This window comes from Homarus americanus, unplaced genomic scaffold (genome assembly GCF_018991925.1).
Source record: "Homarus americanus isolate GMGI-L3 unplaced genomic scaffold, GMGI_Hamer_2.0 scaffold367, whole genome shotgun sequence".
NCBI classification, from domain to species: domain Eukaryota; kingdom Metazoa; phylum Arthropoda; class Malacostraca; order Decapoda; family Nephropidae; genus Homarus; species Homarus americanus.
The window spans coordinates 8,109,066-8,130,324 of NW_024743709.1; the positions used below are offsets into that span (position 1 = coordinate 8,109,066).

Below are 21,259 nucleotides of genomic sequence, written 5' to 3' on the forward strand. Positions count from 1 at the left end.
CAGGCAGGTAGCTCGATGGTTCCAGGCAACATATATTGACAACAAACATTATAAAGAAGAAGAAACAACAGTGAATTACCTCTCCTAACTCATTGTTACCAGATCACGCACTAAATAAGTCAGGTGAGTGTAAAGAGTTACAGAGTAATTTATTAATGAACCCTATATATAGTATAACTGAAAAAAAAATAGTTAGAAAGGCATTCCCCTTTCTTCCTTCCTCCCTCCTCCTCCTCCTCCTCCTTTTCCCTCCACCACCACCTCCTCCTCCTCCTCCCTCCGCCACCATCTCCTCCTCCTCCCATGAACAGGTGTCTCGCCATTTCCAACATCTGTTGCTTCAAGGGTTCATGTGTAGTGTGTACAGTGTAACCGGGTGGTTGTAGCGTGGACGTGGTGGTCGTGGATGAACGCTGCTGTGAGGTCTCTGTGCTAGCTTCAACGTTCTGCTGTAAGTTGTATAATTATGAACATTCGTTATTCAATGACTTGTTGAGGTTAGAGGTTGTTCATAGGTTATAACGCTTGGTGTAAGACATAGCAGCCGGCTTCAGTCTGAATCTCGGGGTTATAAACCCCGAGATTCAGACTCTTGAATCCGAAGCATTTATGGACAGATCAATCTATCAGTGTCTACTGCGTCGGGTTCACGAGTCTGAATCTCGGAGTTCGTGGTTCGGGATGAGAGGCGACAGGACTTTCTTGGGTGTCTGTACATACGCACGTGTCGTCACTGTCGTGTATAACTCACCCCACTTTTATGGAAGACGTAAACACAAGGTAGACATCAATTATCGACAGTGTCAGACTCATCACAACGGGACTTTAAATAACTACAAGCAAATTACTTTTAAGTGGGACGGTCTCCTGGCAGGTCCCACTCCTCATAGGCCTTCCAATTTACAGGCCTACACTACCACTGTCGAAGCAGTTGGGTGTCAAGAGGAATGAGGAGGTGACTGGTGTGGGTATCAGTACAGTGTTAGGAGGTGACTGGTGTGGGTGTCATTACAGTGTTAGGTGACTGGTGTGGGTATCAGTACAGTGTTAGGAGGTGACTGGTGTGGGTGTCATTACAGTGTTAGGTGACTGGTGTGGGTGTCAGTACAGTGTTAGGAGGTGACTGGTGTGGGTGTCAGTACAGTGTTAGGTGACTGGTGTGGGTGTCAGTACAGTGTTAGGAGGTGACTGGTGTGGGTGTTGTAAAATTTAAGCTTCAAAGAGGAATATGAATTGTCATTTATTGGTTATCAATTATTTCATTATCAAATAAGCATAATAATATTTTATACTTAAAATAAAAAATATATATATTGCGAGTAACGGGTCTGGCCATGGTACAGCGGGTACAGGGCAAATTTAGGCAGCTGTGTAGGGCTCTGCTACACACTGATCTGTTTACCGATTGTGTTTGAAATGTCAGTACCTGTGAGTGTAAAAAAAAACTATTGTACTTATAAGTAAGTTTCGTGGCTTTTGCAAAAACAGGTGTTTATCTACACATGTGTGTTGGCAAGCCCAGGTGTGGCGCCTGTGCTTTACTGTACTGTAACTGTGGGAAGGGGTTTTGTATATTACTGGTGGGGCTGGGCCTGACGTCAGCCGTGTATCACATACACAGACTGTAATTAACCACGCAGATAAAGTTACATAATTAAATTGCAGGTACCAATTCTGTTCTAGCAATTTTACATGATATCTATGTTACGAGTGTCCGCCATTAGGTTCTGTTCTTTGTATAGAATTCGTTGTTTCGGATGGTGTGTGGGTGTCTCGGGCAGCTTCGCCCACAACTCGCCCACACCAACTGAGCTCTTATTTAAGTATAACTTTGTTTATTTCATTGTATTGTGTTTTATTGAATTGTTTTATTACATTAGGTTTGTACATAGGTTAGATACGTGGAATTAATGTCAGTAGGGTAATTTAAATATAGTGTCATGTTTTAGCCAATCAGGATATGTTACGTCAGTATTTGGAGGTAGAAAGGTGACGTCGGTGACCAGCTGTTTGTTAATATATTTTTTTTATTAAAACTACTTCATAAATTTCAATAGACCCCATAGTAACTGAGGTGATGAATTTGGTGGGATCTATTCCTTGAATCTATAGTACAAAGAAAAATTTTATTTGTGCATTGTTACAACCTAAGAGGCCAAGGGTCGTAACATCTATAAGAATAAAAAGACGTGTCTGCCCGTAATGGGTTTCAAAACATATGGAACGATAAGTGTAACGCGACTTTTTTTTCTTTGTACTGTACATTGTTCATGGCATAGCAATGGTTTTAAATTAGACAAATTTAGATCATGGCGCGAGATAGGTAAACATTGGTTTGGAAATAGAGTAGTGGACGATTGGAACAAGTTACCAAACATCATCATTAACTCGATTACGCTGGATAGCTTCAAACATGAGTTGGATGAATACTGTATATGAGCGATAGGGATTGGGTGTAAAAGGGACTGCCCAGTATGGGCCAATAGACCCACTGCAGTTTCCTCCATTCTTATGTTCTTATAGAGGCAGAGTACATGGTTCATAGTGTGGTATGGGTGCAAGGTGTATACATTAATTATGGCATGGTACTGGGGATCAAGGACTAAATCCTTGCTGGGGAGGGTGTAGTGTACTTTATGTGTGTGTGTGTGTGTGTGTGTCTATAAGTATGTGCGCGTGCGTACGTACATGCGTTGGTGTAATGCTTTAGTATACATACATACATACATGTTAATAATTTTACCATTGCTTGTCTATTAATATATTTATTCCTATGTTTTCAGGAGCAAGTTTTAACTCACACAGTAAATGTGGAGAAGACAATAAAGAGGTAGCAGTAGACAACGAGAAGAGACACATACAGAACGATACGAAACAGAAGAAATCAATACACACAAAGGAGCAAACAACACGATGATACAGTCGCAGAACGTAAAAGACAGTAACCAGGACACAAACAGCAGAAACAAGTGCTTCAGGAGAGAGCATAAAAACGAAAACAAGGTAATATACAGCGAAAACAAAGTACCACACAGCGAAAACAAAATGCTACACGGTGAAACCATAGTGCTGAACGGCGAAAACAAAGTGCTAAACGGCGAAAACAAAAGAGAAAGCTATGAAAACGAGCCTTTCTGCGGAGAGGACAAGGGGGAAAACGTTACGCCCCACCCCTTTCATCGTCAAGGCAAAGACGACGATGGCGCTGTTTGTAGTGACGATGAATATGACTTAGTAAGTCTTCCTTAAGACTGTAGGCTTCTAGGTAGGTTAAGTGAGAGAGTGTTGAGTGAGTGAGTGAGTGAGTGAGTGAGAGTGTTAATCAGTGAGTGAAAGTGTTAATTCAGTGAGTGAGTGTTAGTCAGTGAGTGAGAATGTTGAGTGAGTGTGTTGAGTATGAGTGATAAATGAATGAGTGTTATGTCAGAAAGAGCGTTAAGAAAGTAAGCAAATCTTAAGACCATGTCCCAAATGTCTAACGCATGTCCCAATGTCCCACAGTATTACGACAGCGTCCTTCCAAAGGCGTCCAGCCCGCGGCAGACGAGGGCATGGTTGAGGGCAAACGGCTTCCAATCTCACGCCCACACCTTCAAAGACTTCACTGGAGGGGACATGTTGGCTCTAACTAGATTTGATTTTGTTGACATTTGCGAAGCAGCTGATGGTGAGGCCATCTTTAACGCACTCAACCCCAGGTGAGTGTCTCATACTGTCAGGTGTTGTCAGGTGTGTTGTACTGTCAGGTGTTGTCAGGTGTGTTGTACTGTCAGGTGTTGTCAGGTGTGTTGTACTGTCAGGTGTTGTCAGGTGTGTTGTACTGTCAGGTGTTGTCAGGTGTGTTGTACTGTCAGGTGTTGTCAGGTGTGTTGTACTGTCAGCTGTTGTCAGGTGCATGTGTTGTGTCTGTCAGATGTTGTCAGGCGAGTGTGTTGTACTGTCAGGCAGTCAGGCGAGTGTGTTGTACTGTCAGGCGAGTGTGTTGTACTGTCAGGCGAGTGCGTTGTACTGTCAGGCGAGTGCGTTGTACTGTCAGGCGAGTGTGTTGTACTGTCAGGCGAGTGTGTTGTACTGTCAGGCGAGTGCGTTGTACTGTCAGGTGAGTGCGTTGTACTGTCAGGCGAGTGTACTGTACAGCCAATTATCCTATGTAGGGTTAATGTACTACATTATAGGGCATTGTGTTTTATCACTGTCATGTTACAACGTCGAGTACAAAGAGTGGTACGTGTATCTTCCCATCTGTCTACAGCAGAAGCGGACAGCTGAGGGTGTACGTACAGCTGCCAGGTGAGAAACACTACCACGCCCTCTTCCTGCGCACCAGAAACTCTGACCATCTGGCAAGGAAGGTATGCAGGCTCCTGGGTGTGCCCGCACGCCAGGACACCCGCCTCTACCTTCAGCGACCATCACACCAGCCCGCCCCCGTCACCGCACAAGTGAGTGAGTTTCAGAGTGAATGGCATGTGCCTTGGCTGCCGGAGAAGTGAGTGGCGTGTGTCCTGACTCATAGAGGTGAATTACTGTCAAAGGTTTCCTCATAATTTACTGACATAAAACGTGTAATAACAAGATGTTTTAAGTTACCTTATGTGTCTGTGTGAGGACGGGCGTTGTAGGGGTTGATGTGTCTGTGTGAGGACGGGCGTGACCTTCATCTACCGGGTATGTCCCACGTTAGAATGGGACACCTACTGGCACACCTTCCCTCCCCAACACCCGACACACACAAACTGGCGGACTACTGTAGTTCATGTTTTTAAAGCGGTAGAATGGTTCTATTTCGTATTTGTATGAACTCGATTTTTTTTATTTTTTTTAAAGAAGTGTAAAAGTTTACCCAAAGAATTTTGACTGTGTTTATTTTGTTCTAAAAATTTGATGATATTAACACAATCACTGGCTAAGTGCCGTCGTGTATGATTAGACACAGACAGACGCACGGACGGACGGATGGATACACCATTGTTATGAAATCATATCTATTTTCTGTCATACAAGGTAGTCGAGAGCTTGGAAGACGAGACCCTCCTGTCGGTGCAGGTGAAGCTGGATGTGAACCAAAAGTCGAGTGTATTCCTTGTTGAGGGTGAAGCTGCAGCCCACCAGGCACCACCGTCTCCTCTCACTGTTTCTGCTGCGTCTGACCTCTAACAACCCCAGAAACCGTCTTTTAACAAGGTCTTATAACTATCTCCTACCCCGATAAGTCCAGCGTGTCAACAAAACATTCCCCTCTTACCAGTCATAGTTGTTATTCAGCCACTGTCTGCTAAAGCTCCTGACGCTAAGCCACCAACAAACTTAGGAGGCTTCCCTGCTGTTACCAGACCTTGTTACTGACAGATACATTATCGATGAACATGGTTATCTTCATCAAGTAACGCAACACCTCCTCCTTGAGAGACCATAACACCGCTTACCCACCATACAGTACAGTACACAGAATAGAAGTTCGTTATAGAGCTGCCACTGACGACCATCCTGCTATGTGCAGGAAAATTAATTTAGATGATGGATATAGAACTGTATTCAGGCGTGTTGGTTACTGAGTGTGTGTTCAATTTTGCTTGATCATGTCTAGTACTTTAATATACTGGCATATTTGTAAATTAAATGTATGAATATAATGCCTGAATGTTATATAGCGCAAATGCCACTGTCTACAGGCCAAACTTTACACAGACTTTCTCACTAACGTAATGTGTTAACCTGCAATAATAATTATAATATAACAGCGGGAAGAATTATTATTATTATTATTATTATTATTATTATTATTATTACGGTCACCTATTTGTACGGCTTTTATACATCCAAATAAAGAACTAACTGCAACGCTTCTCTCACTTCACCTCAGATGACCTTAATTATATCCATTTGTGTAGTGATAAATATATGTATGTGGCGCGTGACACACACACACACACTTAGTTAATATCAATATACAGGCTGGTCCGAGTGTCCCTGTCTATTTTGTTGAGAAAAAAATCCATTTAGTATGAAAATGTAAGAATATAATTTTTTTTTTATTACTGAGCCAAGGTCTAAAATTCAACGAAGTACATCTGTGTCTCTACAAACTTTTTTTTTCTTTGTATAAGCTACGGTAATGTCCGAGGTTTACAGAATAATAAATCTAGACTTACAAGACCTGTAAAACCATATTGTTGCCACAATTGCTAAAATAACCTAGGATACTTGAAGTGTTTCGTAAACAACGAAAAGATTTGAGATTGACAGATGCAGATTGTGCCCGTGTCGTGAACTAAGCTTGATAGCAAAAATATATTCTATTACATTATTACATTTTTTATCCTGAATGACCATCTTTTTTTTTCTCAAGGAAATATAAATTTTGGATCACCCTATATACATGAAATCAATAACAGTACGACAGGAACAGACATGGCGGCGGTGTTTCTACTTATATAAAAAATGACTTGGCCTATGACCAATATATCATATATTAGGAGCGACCAGAACAACAATATACAAGGATACTTTAATATTTGTTATAGGGAAGAAGAAAATAGTCTGAATAAGAATTATAAGCATCTACCCAGATAACTGTGCTCATCCACCGTAACATGTCATAGCCAAGACATGATCAGTCCGGTAGCCGTCACTCCTATTGGCCTTAGTGACCACTCCTACTGCTGCAGGGGAAAGACAACACAACACAAGGTAATCAAAATAAGTTTAATGATGAATCACAATAAAGAAGCGTTCTAAAATAAATTACCAAACACTGATTGGTTTCATGCAACAAACTGCACGGAGGTAAACGGGGCCTCGAAGTTCAAAACTGCTTTTATTGACGTAACACGAAGATAAGAATAAAAACTGAACCTTGGATGACTCACGAGATATTGTAATCCATCAGACACAAAGATCAACTCCCTTGTAAGTTTAAACAAGACAGACATAATGACGAGTCCCCCCCCCCAAAAAAAAAAAATTGTAGGATAAGAGACAAAGTACATAGAGGTATGAAGCGGACGAAACCAGAATACTTAATAATATTGAAGGGAAATTTTCTTGAAGCAGAAAGATCACTTGGACACAGCCACAACCCAGAAGAACATTATAACTTATTGTTAAGTATGGATAATGAACAATGCCACGACGCACCTGAAGTTATAAAAAAATTAATTCCTCATGTTTAGTCAATTAACTGCCAATAGCAGGAAGCAATTACAGTTTAGGTTCAGATCATTTTAAATAATAAAAAGAGTCACTCTAGAGCGGTCTTGAACTCTACTCTGTGACAGAAGAGTTTATTCTAAAATAGTTAAATAACCTGGACCCCTACAAGACCACAGATGTTAATAACATATCAACCAGGTTTTCTTTCTATTAGTACTAATACCGTAAACCAGATGCACATAAGTTTGTCAGGCGACAGGTGTGGTATAAGTAATTACAGGTCTGTTAGTATCCTGTGTATTATATCTAAAGTTCTAGAGAGAGCAATGTGTGTGTTCAGGTGGAAAGATATCTCCATAATTATAAGTTATACAGTTGCCAGTCAGGCTTCAGGGGCTCTCAAACTGTCACTAGCTTGATCCATCAAAATTACCACATCAGGACCCAAATATCTCATGGAAATTACACAGGATTAGTAACGTTACTTACAAAAACCCTTCGACACTGTGAATCCTGACAGTGTGTGGAAAAACTGCAGGTTCTTGGCACTGAATTTGTTAACTGGTTTAAATCTTATCTTAACAATAAGAAGCATACAGTCTGTTATCACCGCTGGCTAATTATGCTGGTGTCAGCTGTTGGCGCACGCTGCCTTGCCCGAACAAACATCGGATCTCTCAGCCTGCGACCACGGCCACCCCCCCACCCCCACCCCCCTACCTCCACGCGGCCTGTTACCTCGCCAGATGTGGCGGTGGGGGCGGTGCTTACAGACAAGAGGTCCTGAATCTGCTGAATGTATGGTTTACAGGGTGACGTGGCTCTATGCCCCCCAACGCGGCCTGTTACCTTGCCAGATGTGGCGGTTCGGGCGGTGCTTACAGACAAGAGGTCCTGAATCTGCTGAATGTATGGTTTACAGGGTGACGTGGCTCTCTACCCCCCCCCCCAACGCGGCCTGTTACCTCGCCAGATGTGGCGGTTCGGGAGGGGCGGTGCTTACAGACAAGAGGTCCTGAATCTGCTGAATGTATGGTTTAGAGCAGTGGTTCTCAACCTTTTTCACGCCATTCCCCCCTTGAGGAATTTTCAACATCCTCGTGGCCTCCTTCATTTTTCTCCCAAACCCCCACAAATAATGTTGAAAAATAAAATGTTTGAGTCAAGCTCAAACACAATATATGGTTCAGAGACAATACCCTCCACTGTTTTCGTGATGGTATCCCAGGCCAGACTGAGATCATTCGGTCCTATCACCACTTGCAAAGGGATGACACACGGACCCGTACTGAACAAGTCAGTTCAGCAGCTCGGTCCAGCGCCTGTCACACAGACAGGGACTGGACCTGTGAAATCTTAAATAATCCTTAATAAAAAAAATAGCACCAGAGTATGTAAATATTAAAATTGTATGGTCGTTATGATTAAACAAAATGACAAAAAAAAATAATAAAAATTCTCTTCTGCCAAGTCAAAATAAGTAATACGAGTTTTGTTTAATTCAGATTCGAAACATTATTTAGAAACGTACAATTTATAACAGCTTGCCGTGGATCCCCTAAATTCTTGCCGTGGATCCCCTAAATTCTTGCCGTGGCTCCCATGGGGGCCGTGGCTCCCTTGATGAAAACCACTGGTTTAGAGGGTGGGTGGCTCTCATGACGCCCCCCCACTCGACCTGTCACCTCGCCAGACGTGGCAGGGGGACGGTGTTTACCGCCGGCGTCAGTGCTGGCACCGCCGGCAGTGTTATCACCGCTGGCGTCAGTACTAGTGAGTGAGTGCTGGCGTGTGAGTGCTAGCATTTGCTGCCTTACCTGAACAAAGATTGGGGGGTGGGCGGTGTTTACGGACAAGAGGTCCTGATTCTGTTAAATGTATGGTTTATAGGGTGGCGTGGCCGCCTGGACTCCAGGAGCTCGCCCTCTCGATTGATGCTGTAAGGACCAGCCCTCGAGTGATGCTGTAAGGAGCAGCCCTCTGCTCGTACTGGTAAACACCGACTCACAATCCTGTCCAAGAATTTGTGCCGAGACAATTTACGCCGTACTGTTGTCTCTTGGTCGCAGGCTGAGAGATCCAATGTTTGTTCGGGCAAGGCAACTGACACCAGCATAATAAGACAGCGGCGATAACAAGTCGTTTGCAAATATTACAGAGTCAACATCCACGTCGATAGCCTCTTGAGTCCCACAAGGCAGTATTCTTGGACATTGCTTAGTGATAATTGCAAACCTTTTTTGTATGCGGATGACAGTCCCCCGTTATTGACAGATAAAGATACGAATGACATACCTAGCAAATTATCATATGATGTATAATCATGCAAACAACGGTTGATAGACTGAAACAATATTATCTGGATAAAGAAGAGAACACAAAATAGTATGCGAATTCACAATATACATAGTATAGAGTACTATGTGGGAACAAACCCATCCCAACTGTAACCTCAGTAAAATACCTTTGGTTAATTCTTAACTCGTGTTTATCTGTTGAATTAATCGAAAATTATATAGTTAGTAACAACACTGCCATGATAAAACTCCTCTAAAAATGCTAAATATGCCTCAGTTGATGCCTGTTGGAACCTTTGCGTGGCGCTCATTCAATATTACTTGGACTATTCCTGCTCGTCATGGTACTCTGCCGTAACATAAAAGCTAAAATCCCAGCTACAAGCTGTTCACAAGATACCTGTAGCGAGGTTCATTCTTGACATGAACACAAAAGATCACATTGGTCTGGAAGGCACAGTCACTGGACATATTAATTGTGGCGGGTAATGAAGTAATTTAGGCTGCATCACGCTTACAGGACTTTCAGCAGACTGTGCTCAGAGTAGCTAACAACAAACTTTGTAAGGCTTTGGGCTATGAACCGGTAGGGCACTAGAGGGAGAAAACATAATTTCATGGTACCTGGTGTCCGCGGTCAAGTGAAAAACACTTATTTACATATATAACAGACTGGAACAAGTTACTTAACCACATTAAGCCAGTAATGCTATCAAACAGTTCCCTAACTTAAACTAAAAATTACATGACAATATGAAGCTACATCAATAAAGGAGTGAGGTCATCCGTCAGTCCAAGCGTAATGTAAGACTTCTCATATTTATTAAAAAAAAAAAAATTCTGTAGATATACTATTACTGACAAGCAACCAAGTCTAAACAAAGGACCCTACTGGAAATATGCAGCTGGTTGCTTTATTGGCTATCCTTGGTTAAATTTCCTTACTGTTAACTATTGTTGTATACCTGCAGTGTCTTGGCATGTTGGAAATTGTGTACCTCCACGATCTATGTACACCATATACCTGCATTGTCAATATTATTATTATATTTTCAGAGCTGTCACTTCAAAGTACAGCATGATGACTCAGGTACTGTGTGAAGACAGGGATTTGGCGTTCAAGTAGTGGCCGTGTAAGGGAACACTGGCTTGTCGCTGTGAAGTAGTCTGTAAAACACGTGAGGAAAGATGCCTCGAGTAGGGCTCTCTCTAGGTCGGGGTCCAGGTGTATCTTCCAGGTGCGTTCCATCATCTTGGGGGAGCAGATGAGAGACATGAGGTGATCATCGTTGAGTTTGTCTGGTTTAGGTACAGAGATAACCTATGTATGGACTGGAGTGTAGGACAAAAGCCCCCTAGGAGAAATAATAAGAGTTTTAAAATAATTATTTTATTTCTTTACAGTTTATGAACACCTAACCTAACCTAACCTAACCTAACCTTCGGGAATTCTGTTAGTTATAAAGAAGTATACAAGGAATATTTATTAAATCTGCAATGACGTATGTTGTGTCTACTGGGGTAGTTACTCCCCTGACCATTCAGTGACCTCACTGGGCCCTAGGGTCACCTCAGTAAATACAGAATGAACATGGAGGTAAATTATGTCTTTTTTTTCTTTTCTATTTCTTTCTAATAAAGTTCTATATCAAAATTGAAAGAGTTACAATATTCTGATAATTTAAATTGTAATAATTTCATATTTAAATCTATATATTTTTAATATTTCTAATGACCCTCTAACATAAAAACGGGGACTTCTGTCCTATTTTGCACTTTTACTGAGGGGCTTTTGTCCTAAGGGGCTTTTGTCCTGGCCCCGTATGGACTGATGTCCAGTTGCAAAGCAGAGGTAGACTTGGCAGAAAAGGGAGTCCTATCCTGCTTGATGAGGTCGTTACAGGTGTATCCTTCACAGAGGGTCAACAGTGGCGCCCCAATCCTGCTTGATGAGGTCGGCGCCCTTCTCACCGATCATGATAACAGCAGCGTTGATGTTGCCAGATACCACCACCGGCATTATGGAGGCGTCGACCACCCTCAGTCCTGCCACGCCCCGCACCCTGTAGAGGTAAACAGTCACCACACACCACTAACACGTGTACAAGCAAACTATATTGATATGCAACACCCGTGTATGTAGCTACAGATTCCACTGCATATTAACATCGTCGCAGGCAAAAAACACACCTACAGCACCTCTAGTTCTCTTATATGCTATGAAGGAATACTCTCTATGAAACAAGACAAGTCTAGTAAACCTCGGTGTCAACATCAACAATAGGGAGTTTATCAGTGTAACACCCAATGAGTGTCACCCTGTGCGTGAATGATTATGTTTTGGGGAGGGGAGAGAGAAGGGTGTTGCAGTGTAGGGGAGATAGATGACGAGGGAGAAATGTGTAGCGAGAGAAAGAGCGAGAGAGAGAGGGGGGAGGGGGGTGGGGGGGATGAGCAGTGTGACTTGAAAGCATAAACAAAATGTATGAACCATGAGGCGCCGTACCTGAGTGTGTGGTCGACAACAGTGAGGAGGTCGGAAGCGGGACCCATCTTGCAGGAGCCCGCTGGGTGGTAGAACGAGGTAGTCATGTGACGCACGTAACAGGCCCAGTAGGAGTCCCATCCGGCCACATCCCACCACCTCTCACAACCAGGCAATACCTGCATAGTCGCACACCATCGTCAACACGCACAGGTGATGCAAGATAAACACAAAAGGTACATTATAAACAAATAGTGTAGAACGATATGAGATGTAAACAGAGAACCATATATCAGATGAACAACGATGTTATAGATAAGTCTGAACGTGAGAAAGATTTAGGAATAATGATAAGTAGGAATCGTAAGCCAAGTAAACAATGTGTATTTGCTCGAAACAAGGCTAATAAAGTACTTGGGCTCATACAAAGGTGTGTTAGTTATAAGACTCGAGAAGTCATCCTAAAACTATATCTTACGCTTGTGAGACCTCACTTGGATTACGCAGTTCAAATCTCGTCACCGTATTACAGAATGGATATAGAATCCCTCGAAAAAATTCAGAGGAGAATGCCAAGACCAATCCCGGGCATTAGGAACCTTGAGTACAGAGACAGGTTAAAGCATCTTAATTTGCACTACCTCGAGAGACGTAGAGTGAGGGGCGATATGGTAGAGGTGTATAAATGGAAGTCAGGGCTAAACAAAGGGGACATTACAAAGGTACTCATACTATCCAACCAGGAGCGAACTCGTAACAATGGTTTTAAATTAGACAAATTTGGATTTAGGCGCGAAATAGGTAACCATTGGTTTGGAAATAGAGTCGTGGACGAGTGGAACAAGTTACCAAACATCATCATTAAATCGAATACGCTGAATAGCTTCAAACTCAGGTTGGATGGATATATGAGCGATAGGGGTTGGGTGTAGATGGGACTGCCCAGTATGGGCCAATAGGCCCGCTGCAGTTTCCTCCATTCTCATGTTCTTATAATTCAGGAGTGACGAAATTGAACGAGGAATTGTCGTGTCACTCAACATTTTGTACTCTGTTAGTTTGACTTAAGCAGTTTTCGACCACTGTAGGCGTCTTGTAGGAGTGTCTGTATACCATTGCGCCATTGTAGGAGTCATGTGTGTGTGTGTGTGTGTGTGTGTGGCCCCCGTCATCACCTGGTCGTGAAACTTGGCGCCGTGGTCGTCTCTCAGCGCGGTTGTGTTGGCCACTTTCAGGGCGAACTCGATACCTGTGGCGGCCAGGGAGAGAAGGAGCATCAGTAGTTCATTTAAGTTGTTATTTCTTCTTAGAGAATTAACTTTAATAGGAGTCTATCCTAAATTCTATCCACAGAAAACCATTAAGTTGGGTGAGAATTTATTAATCTAGCTTTAGTCATGTATTTTTTTTTTTATTCCTAGTTTCACCACTGGCCGTTGGACTGTTGATCTGTTACTGTGTTATGAACTTTATTGTCCAGTGTTAGTCAAGAGGAAGCCATAGTACCCGGAGAAAACCTGTGATGTTTGGTAGTCACACTGTACATCAATTTTCACGTTGTGTCCCGGACCAACACTCGAAACCAAGATATATTTGTGAGATACGTGCACGACCACTGTACCAGCAACAATTAATTCTCCCAACTGTGATAAAAAAGACCTTAATTACCTGAAAATTAGTCCCCAGTTTATTTCACCTGTTGATTAACAGAGGTGTAGTGGTGCCTGAGCGGCGCTCCACTTACCCTGAGAGATGTGTATCTGGTTGACAGTTTCATAGTAAAGTAAGACGAATCGAAACGAAAATACTGAATTCATTTTGTAACGTCAAATAATAACTGATATACCAAGTCCCAGACTCCCAGTCCCAGTGTCTATACAACCTCACGTTACATAGCAGCAGCAGATTTTTTCTTAGCAATAAATTAAATTTGCAATAACAAATTTTTTCTTTTATATTTAACAGCGTTTCGACTTACTTCGTGTCATTATCAAACGGTCTCAACCTATATTGAACAAGGAGATGTTTATACAATATCTGGCAACAAGCAAAACCCAGTCTGGCCACTTCTCCAATTTTCGTCGTCCTGTATCATTGGTGGGCCATGGCCACGAGTCTGTAGTTTGGCCCGTTAATGCTGTAGTGTTGTACTCCGTAGCTTACCTTGCCTGATAATTACACAGCGACCGCAAAACAACTTTCTTTTGCAAAGAAGCTGAGGAGTATAAGGAAAGTAATGGCTAGGTAAATGATAAGAGTAGAGGGGTAGAGGACCATGGCCACTGTGTACCTCTGTAGAATTTTATATCACACACACAACTGATAAGGGCAATGATCACCGGTGAGTGGGTAGTTACAGTACCTCTAACGAGCGTAGTGACGTCATCAGGGTGGCTGAGGTAGTTGGGGTCAATGAGTGGAGGATCCCTGAAGTCACGTGACCTGAGCTTCACTGACCCTCGACTCTTAGGACGGGTCAAGGAGGGACAAATGGTGATGCCCTCCTGTCCCAGCAGCCCCTTGAAGTACTGATGATAGAGCTGGTGGTGGACGGGTGGTGGTGGACGGGTAGGGGTGGACAGGTAGAGGCAGAAAATCACCAAAATATTAAAAGGTTAATTACTGTCTAAACTTACAAGGGAAATATTTACCTTCCTCGCATCTATTAGTCTCCTAGTGTGACCTGAAGATTAGGCACCCCTGTTTATTTCACCAGAAGATGAACCACCCTAACGTTAACCTAACCTAACGCTAATCTAACCTAGCACAACCTGGTCTAACGCTAACATAACATAACCAAACTCAACCCTAACACTAACCTAACAATAATAATAATAATAATAATGAACGGTTTATTGAAAAAGTTCTGCAGCCCGAAGGTTGAAAATATACATTGGACATGCAGTAAATGACTTATTACATACATTGACGGTTTAACAAAAGCCTTCATTAGAGAAAGGTAAAGGAACATAAAGTGAACATACAGATTAATGTTTACAGTGGAGATCACGTAGATCACGTACGGCGAGGTGTTGAACAGCAGACATGTAGTGTAGTAACTCCCTCACAGATTGTGTTATGAGGGGCCTCACGTGGTGTAGAAATTCCCTTACAGGTAGTGTTATGAGGGGCATCACGTGGTGTCGTAATTACTTCACAGATGGTGTTATGGGGGACTTCACGTGGTGTAGTAATTCCCTCACAGTTGGTGTTATGAGGGACCTCACGTGGTGTAGTAATTCCCTCACAGATGGTGTTATGAGGGACTTCACGTGGTGTAGTAATTCCCTCAAAGATGGTGTTATGAGGGACTTCACGTGGTGTAGTAATTCCCTCACAGATGGTGTTATAAGGGACCTCACATGATACTGTAGCAACTCATTCACTACATGGTGTTGTAGCTCACTCAAGTGAGTGAGGTGTGGTCCCAGGCCTCCCTATCGTGGACGGATTAACACATAGCTGGTGTTGTCAAGTCTCAGGGGGCAGTTACTGTATCACAGGGACCTCACTGTGTGAAGGTTAGCTTGGGTACGACTCAGCTGTTACTGTCGAGTTGTTTTAAACTGACTTAAGCACTGTTCACCACTATTCAACACTGGTTCCATTCCTTTCCTAAATGAAATAGTAACTTCTGGCGAGACCTTGTTGATATTCCGGTGGGGAGGAGGGGTTCAGGGGAGGGAGTTGGTATGGGCCAACATAACAGTTGACCTGGCTGCTGCAAGAGGAGCGCCAGGTACGTCTTGACCCTTCGGTGGTAGATTTTGGGTGGATACTCTTCAGGTGACGAAATAAGATTGGATTTCTAATATCCAGGTGATCCAACTCTTCAATAAATATACATACCTTCTATATGGAGTTCGATTTCTTTATACTGACAGTCACGTTCATTGTGGATCTTCCTATACTTATGAAACCTTATTATATTGTGGTATTCTCTAGGCTCGTCTCGCTCTTCATACGGAATGACTTATGTGAAGAGTTAGGTTAGGTTAGGTTAGTGTTGAGACCTTTGATATCACAGCAAGTGTTGGTAGTGGTCAGTCTCTGGTCGATGTGTTTCTGTGACAACAATACAGCCGACTATTGGTGGCAGCTAATGTGTTGCTCCGCTGTCAAGACGTACATAAGCAACTAGATACATACATGTACACAGGACTGTACAAACATACACAAATACAGTCATTCACACATATTTATTCACATATAAAAGCATACAGACACAGTAGATGCATACACACATAAATGCACACACAGACAGACAGACAGACATACAAGCACACACAGAGGCAACACAAAGAAAATACTGTATGTATATAAGAACTTCCTACAAGGAGGTCTAGTTTTTGCTATACTCTCTCTCTCTCTCTCTCTCTCTCTCTCTCTCTCTCTCTCTCTCTCTCCGCCAGACAGTTTCACCTGAAGGAGTTATAGTGAAGTTATCCTAAAACGGATAACCTAAAGATTAATCAACCCAAACGCGAACCTAACCTAACCAAATTTAACTCAAACCTTAAACTAACCTTAACATGACCTAACCTTAATGTAATTTTAACCTCATACTAACCAAACCTTTAATCTAATCTGTGGGTGTGGTGGGGTCAGTTGTGTTAGTACTCTACTCGTTTAAGACCCAACAATTCTGCATACGATGTGATGTGATCAGAGTGTATGATTTTCCGGACCACCTGATGATTAGCCACCCCCCCCCTTAATCTAACCTAACCTACTTTAACCTAACTTAAATTTAACCTAACTTAAATTTAACCTAACATACCTTAATCTAACTTAATATACCTTAACCCAACCTACCTTATTATAACCTAACCTACCTTAGAATAACTTAACCTAACATAACCTACTTTACGCGAACCTAAATCAACTTATATAATTAGGGTGTTTGATCATCGTATGGAATAAGCTGGAGGGAAGGGGGGCTAATCTTCAGGTGATCCAGATACCATACATATATATAGTTAAGAATTTAAACCTGGAAATAGCAATGCATGTTTACAACTCATCTTAGGCCTTACATCTTTTCTTAGTCCATAGCCGCGAGTACTGACAACGCCGTGGTCGATTGGGAGAGAGAGGGAGGAGAGAGTGTACTGTAGGTCAGGCCAACCGGGGTCCTCCTCTTCCTCCGTCACAGTCCACGCGTTCGCCTCTAACCCGAAGGATGAAGTTAGCGGACCTGTTGATGTAACGACTGGGTTAGGTGGAGGTGTTAGCCATGAAGATCAGGTAAAGTCAGGTTGGAGACATGCAGAGGCAAGTAGCAGAGGCGAGTTGATGCAGGTAAAGGCAAGTAGAATCGGGTATAAGGCAGGCTGGTAGGTAGAGTCAGGCTGCTACACTGACGACCAAAATCATTATCACAAATACATGACTATATATTACTCCACCTGTCGGGCAGTCAGTTGGCCGTAGGTAACACAGGGTGAGGAAAGATGCGCTTACGAAATTACATGTCTTCTTGATACATGCACTGTTAAATAATGTCACGATACGTCTCACCTTGACCATCATGAACGAAGTCCTTGAATGCCGTGGGACTGGTGAGGAGGAGACCAGAGGTGGCCGACCCCTTGTTCACACTCCACGTAAGTCCGTTCACAATGGCGTGGTCGTGGAAGTTTTGTCCAACCCCAGGCAGGTCCACCACCACGGGGATCTGATGAGCAGGTGTAACAGAGGAGCATAAGAATGAGCGAAACTGCAGCTGGTCTATTGGCCCATACTAGGCGGCACTTGATTACACCCAACCCTTATCACTCCTAAAGATCAAAACAAAATATACAGCCTCTTGTGGTCGCTGCATGGAATGTCAGGACCCTTCTGGATACTGGCACAAGTTAGCGTCCTGAGAGAAGAATCGCCCTTGTGGCAAAAGTTCTGTTCTAGATACAACATTGCCATAACAGCCACAAGTGAGTCCCGGCTCACAGGCGAGGGTTCTTCCCCTTTATCATATTCCTAGGTACGCCACAGTATGCATGTATTACATATACAGAACAAAACACCTTTTTTCACAAATGTAATTCGTCTTATAAGGTGGCCAACCGCAGCTTGCGAAGGCCATATTTAGTAAAAATCTCATATACGAGTATACTGTACCCGATTTAGTGTTTTCTCTTCCCCCACCCTGTACCTATTTACATCTGATGACCATCCATCACGACTTATTAAAAATCCCCTTTACAACCATACACAAAGTGCTCACTAAAGCAACATACAGGTGGAGTAACTCACGTGGTGCTCCTGCAGGTGTTGTGAGGGGCCGACACCAGACAACATCAGTAACTTGGGAGACCCGACGGCGCCCGCTGACACCACCACCTCCCTCCGTGCCAACACTGTCCTCACCTGCACCGGAAAGTACATTATAGTTCAATGTTGCACTTTGTGTACACTGAACACTGTGATCATGTGTTAGTTTAAGTTAGATTTAGGGTGCTTAATCTCCCAGCTGATAACGTGGAAATTAGGCACCCAATTTATTTTAAATATTTCCATAACATATGTTAACCAAGCTTCAATGTCGTGAACTAACAATTCTATTTCATCTTGAATTTAACATAGACACACCTCACCAACGAGTTCAACGCATACAGACCTGACCACGTTGTTCAAAGCGGACTCCGGCTGCCTGTCTATTGTCATCAAAGAGTACCTGTAAGAGCAGAGGAGCTTCTTGTTATGAATCTACCCGTATATAAACATTCTCATTACATCGTTCATCTACACAAACATTCACCCAGACGGACGCACATTACTGGTTACCGTGAACACTTACTAAACGGATCGTGTATCACTTTCTTTTTTTTTTTTTAGGTTGAAAAATATTACTTTATTTTAGGTACGATTATTTTATGTTCAAAACAGATACTGTAGTAGCACACCTGGGAGGAGTATATCTGGAGGAGGAGTATATCTGGAGGAGGAGTATATCTGGAGGAGGAGTATATCTGGAGGAGGAGTATATCTGGAGGGAGGAGTATACCTGGAGGAGGAGTATACCTGGGGAAGGAGTATACCTGAGTGACGTGGGCGTTGAAGGCGACATGTAGGTTGAGGGCGGTAGCGGCGGGCTTGACGTAGGCCTCAGCTGTGGACACTCGGCGACCATCCTGGGTAGTTGTTTCCGGGATGGAGAAACCTGAAAGAAGGAAGGAAGGAAGGAAGGAAGGAAGGAAGGAAGGAATAAGACAACAATGAAAATATTTCCTCCTGTCCACTAAATAAAGCAAAACAAAACCCAAAATAAACAGACAAAACATCGTAATAAACCCGTACAACTATGATGCCGACCACAGTATAGACCAGCAGCCCACACAAGACCATGTTGTAGGAGATGGTCCCAACTACCACAGAATGACGCGAGGCTGCCAGGACTGTGTGAGGGAGAGAAGACAGTCTGGTCTCCTCTCTCTCTCACACACACACACACACACACACACACACACAAAAGATTGGAGGAAACAGCAGTGGGCCTATAAGTCCATACTAGGCAGCCCCGTTTACACCCAACCCCTATCACTCATATATCCGTCCAACCTACATTTGAAGTTACCAACTGCCTTTGACAACCATTCACTGCCAACCTTTCTTCTAGGCAGATAATAGTTTTGTTCCCATTACAAGACACGATATTGTCCATCCAGTCTACTATGTCACCCACCCCAGCTCCTCACACACACCCTCATTTATATTCAATTAAAAATTCCTCCAAATCTGCCGACCTTTTGAGACTGTTGTTATCACCCCCCTCATAGGCCCAGTGTTTACCTTAACTCCTGTACAAGCTGAAGGGAGTCATAGGTGATTTTTGTGTCTATTTTTATAGGTATTTTATGGGTATTATTATCATTCGTGTCATATCCAGTATCAACCTTACCGATCTGTTCTGGTCCACTGGGGTCGATGATGCTGTAGCCGAGCTGCTGTCCCGCCTTCAGGAACCCACTGGTGACAGGGGCGCTGTACCTCTTGTCCTCCACTTTCAGAGGTCCTCCTCGACCATGGTACTCAGCTGCTTAGGAACCAAAGAACTGTTTAAAGGCTCTTGAATCTCCATTGTAATGTGTTGAAGATAAACCTAACCTTACCTTACCCTAACTTAACCTAACTGTTGTCAACATAACCCAACCTGGACATAACTCGGGTCAACACCACTAACCTGTATCAACATTGCGGGTTCCTCTGTAGTCCTCCGCCTTCTTGAAGTACTTGAGGACGTCCTTGTACCGCCAGCCAGGGTTGCCCATCGCCTCCCAGTTGTCGTAGTCCCGCCTGTTGCCACGGACGTACTCCAGTGAGTTTAAAACGGATGTCCCGCCCAGGACACGACCCATAGGGAAGGGAGACGTCTGGTGGAGTTACACTGAATAAAACTTGACTGATCTCGAGGGAAGGATTGGTTGTTGTAGCTCAGACCTAATCATTGCGCCCCGAGAACTTATTTTACCCAATCTTGGGAAATTCAGGCGTAAACTGAAGCAATATCAAGGTTCATGCAACTCAATTCGTGTTTGTACGTTTGAAAGTTAGGATACGCTACCTAGAGGATTAGGTTAGATTAAGGTCTTCAATCCTCAGGTGACATGCTGGGTGCCTAATCTTCACGTGATCTGAATACTATAATTAGACATAACGCCGATGCTTAAGTCAAGCCTCACACCGGTACTCACATTGTTGACGTAAGCCTTCAGTCCATGTTTTTGGGGCACCATTTTATACTTCCAGTCAGTATCAGCGTCCTGCAAGACCACGTTGTATGCAGGAACGACACTCTCAGGGGGCGGTGGTCCTCCAGCCTCCAGCAGCAACACCCGCCACTCCGCCACCTCGGACAGCCGCGCCGCCACCACGCCTCCCGCCGACCCTGACCCAACTGCCGACAAACACACAGACACACCACTGAATAGCTTTTTCCTCGGTGTCAAGTTATACTGATATACTTACTAATTGGGTATAAGAAGAGAGGCATGTACAGTGTATATCGTGAAGATTATTTCGCCACAACAGTCATCACTACCGCAACACTGTCATCACTACCACAGCACTCTCATCACCACCACCACAGCACTCTCATCACCACCACCACAGCACTGTCATCACTACCATAATAGTCACCATCACAACAACACTGTCATCACCATCATAAGTCACCAGCACCACAACACTCTCATCACCACCACAACAACACTGTCATCACTACCAAAACAGTCACCACCACAACAACACTGTCATCACTACTATAACAGTCACTACCGCAACAACAGTTACCACCACCATGATAGTGTTACCACCACTACAACAC

General features: G+C 43.3%; 2 protein-coding genes across 2 annotated transcripts in view; one reads left to right on the forward strand and one right to left on the reverse strand.

Annotated features, from left to right (window-relative positions):
- The first annotated feature begins 361 nt into the window (after nt 1-361).
- On the forward strand, nt 362-5,830 carry LOC121877324 (transcription factor CP2-like). The gene is made up of 5 exons (XM_042383020.1): nt 362-451; nt 2,784-3,234; nt 3,502-3,698; nt 4,253-4,442; nt 5,005-5,830. Exons 2-5 carry the CDS (start codon nt 2,914-2,916, stop codon nt 5,155-5,157), a joined length of 861 nt encoding a protein of 286 aa, XP_042238954.1. The 5' UTR covers nt 362-451; nt 2,784-2,913; the 3' UTR covers nt 5,158-5,830.
- A 5,354-nt stretch (nt 5,831-11,184) lies between these two features.
- LOC121877461 overlaps nt 11,185-21,259 on the reverse strand; it is a 42,985-nt gene continuing 32,910 nt past the window's right edge. The window contains exons 17-29 of the mRNA XM_042383227.1: nt 20,628-20,830; nt 20,117-20,306; nt 19,835-19,969; nt 18,975-19,096; nt 18,554-18,610; nt 18,190-18,303; nt 17,455-17,611; nt 16,971-17,131; nt 14,176-14,474; nt 13,441-13,509; nt 13,110-13,236; nt 11,956-12,128; nt 11,185-11,512 (exon numbers count right to left, since the gene is read on the reverse strand). Of these exons, the coding sequence (XP_042239161.1) occupies nt 11,362-11,512; nt 11,956-12,128; nt 13,110-13,236; nt 13,441-13,509; nt 14,176-14,474; nt 16,971-17,131; nt 17,455-17,611; nt 18,190-18,303; nt 18,554-18,610; nt 18,975-19,096; nt 19,835-19,969; nt 20,117-20,306; nt 20,628-20,830 (1,958 nt within the window). The 3' untranslated portion in view covers nt 11,185-11,361. The remainder of the gene's footprint in view (nt 11,513-11,955; nt 12,129-13,109; nt 13,237-13,440; nt 13,510-14,175; nt 14,475-16,970; nt 17,132-17,454; nt 17,612-18,189; nt 18,304-18,553; nt 18,611-18,974; nt 19,097-19,834; nt 19,970-20,116; nt 20,307-20,627; nt 20,831-21,259) is intronic.

What these genes read in the sequence shown, in the direction of transcription:
- LOC121877324 (XM_042383020.1), top strand. Translation starts at nt 2,914, where the DNA reads ATGATACAGTCGCAGAACGTAAAAGACAGTAACCAGGACACAAACAGC. An exon ending in GTGACGATGAATATGACTTA is followed by an intron (nt 3,235 to 3,501) that starts GTAAGTCTTCCT and finishes AATGTCCCACAG; the next exon opens with TATTACGACAGCGTCCTTCC. An exon ending in CCGCCCCCGTCACCGCACAA is followed by an intron (nt 4,443 to 5,004) that starts GTGAGTGAGTTT and finishes CTGTCATACAAG; the next exon opens with GTAGTCGAGAGCTTGGAAGA.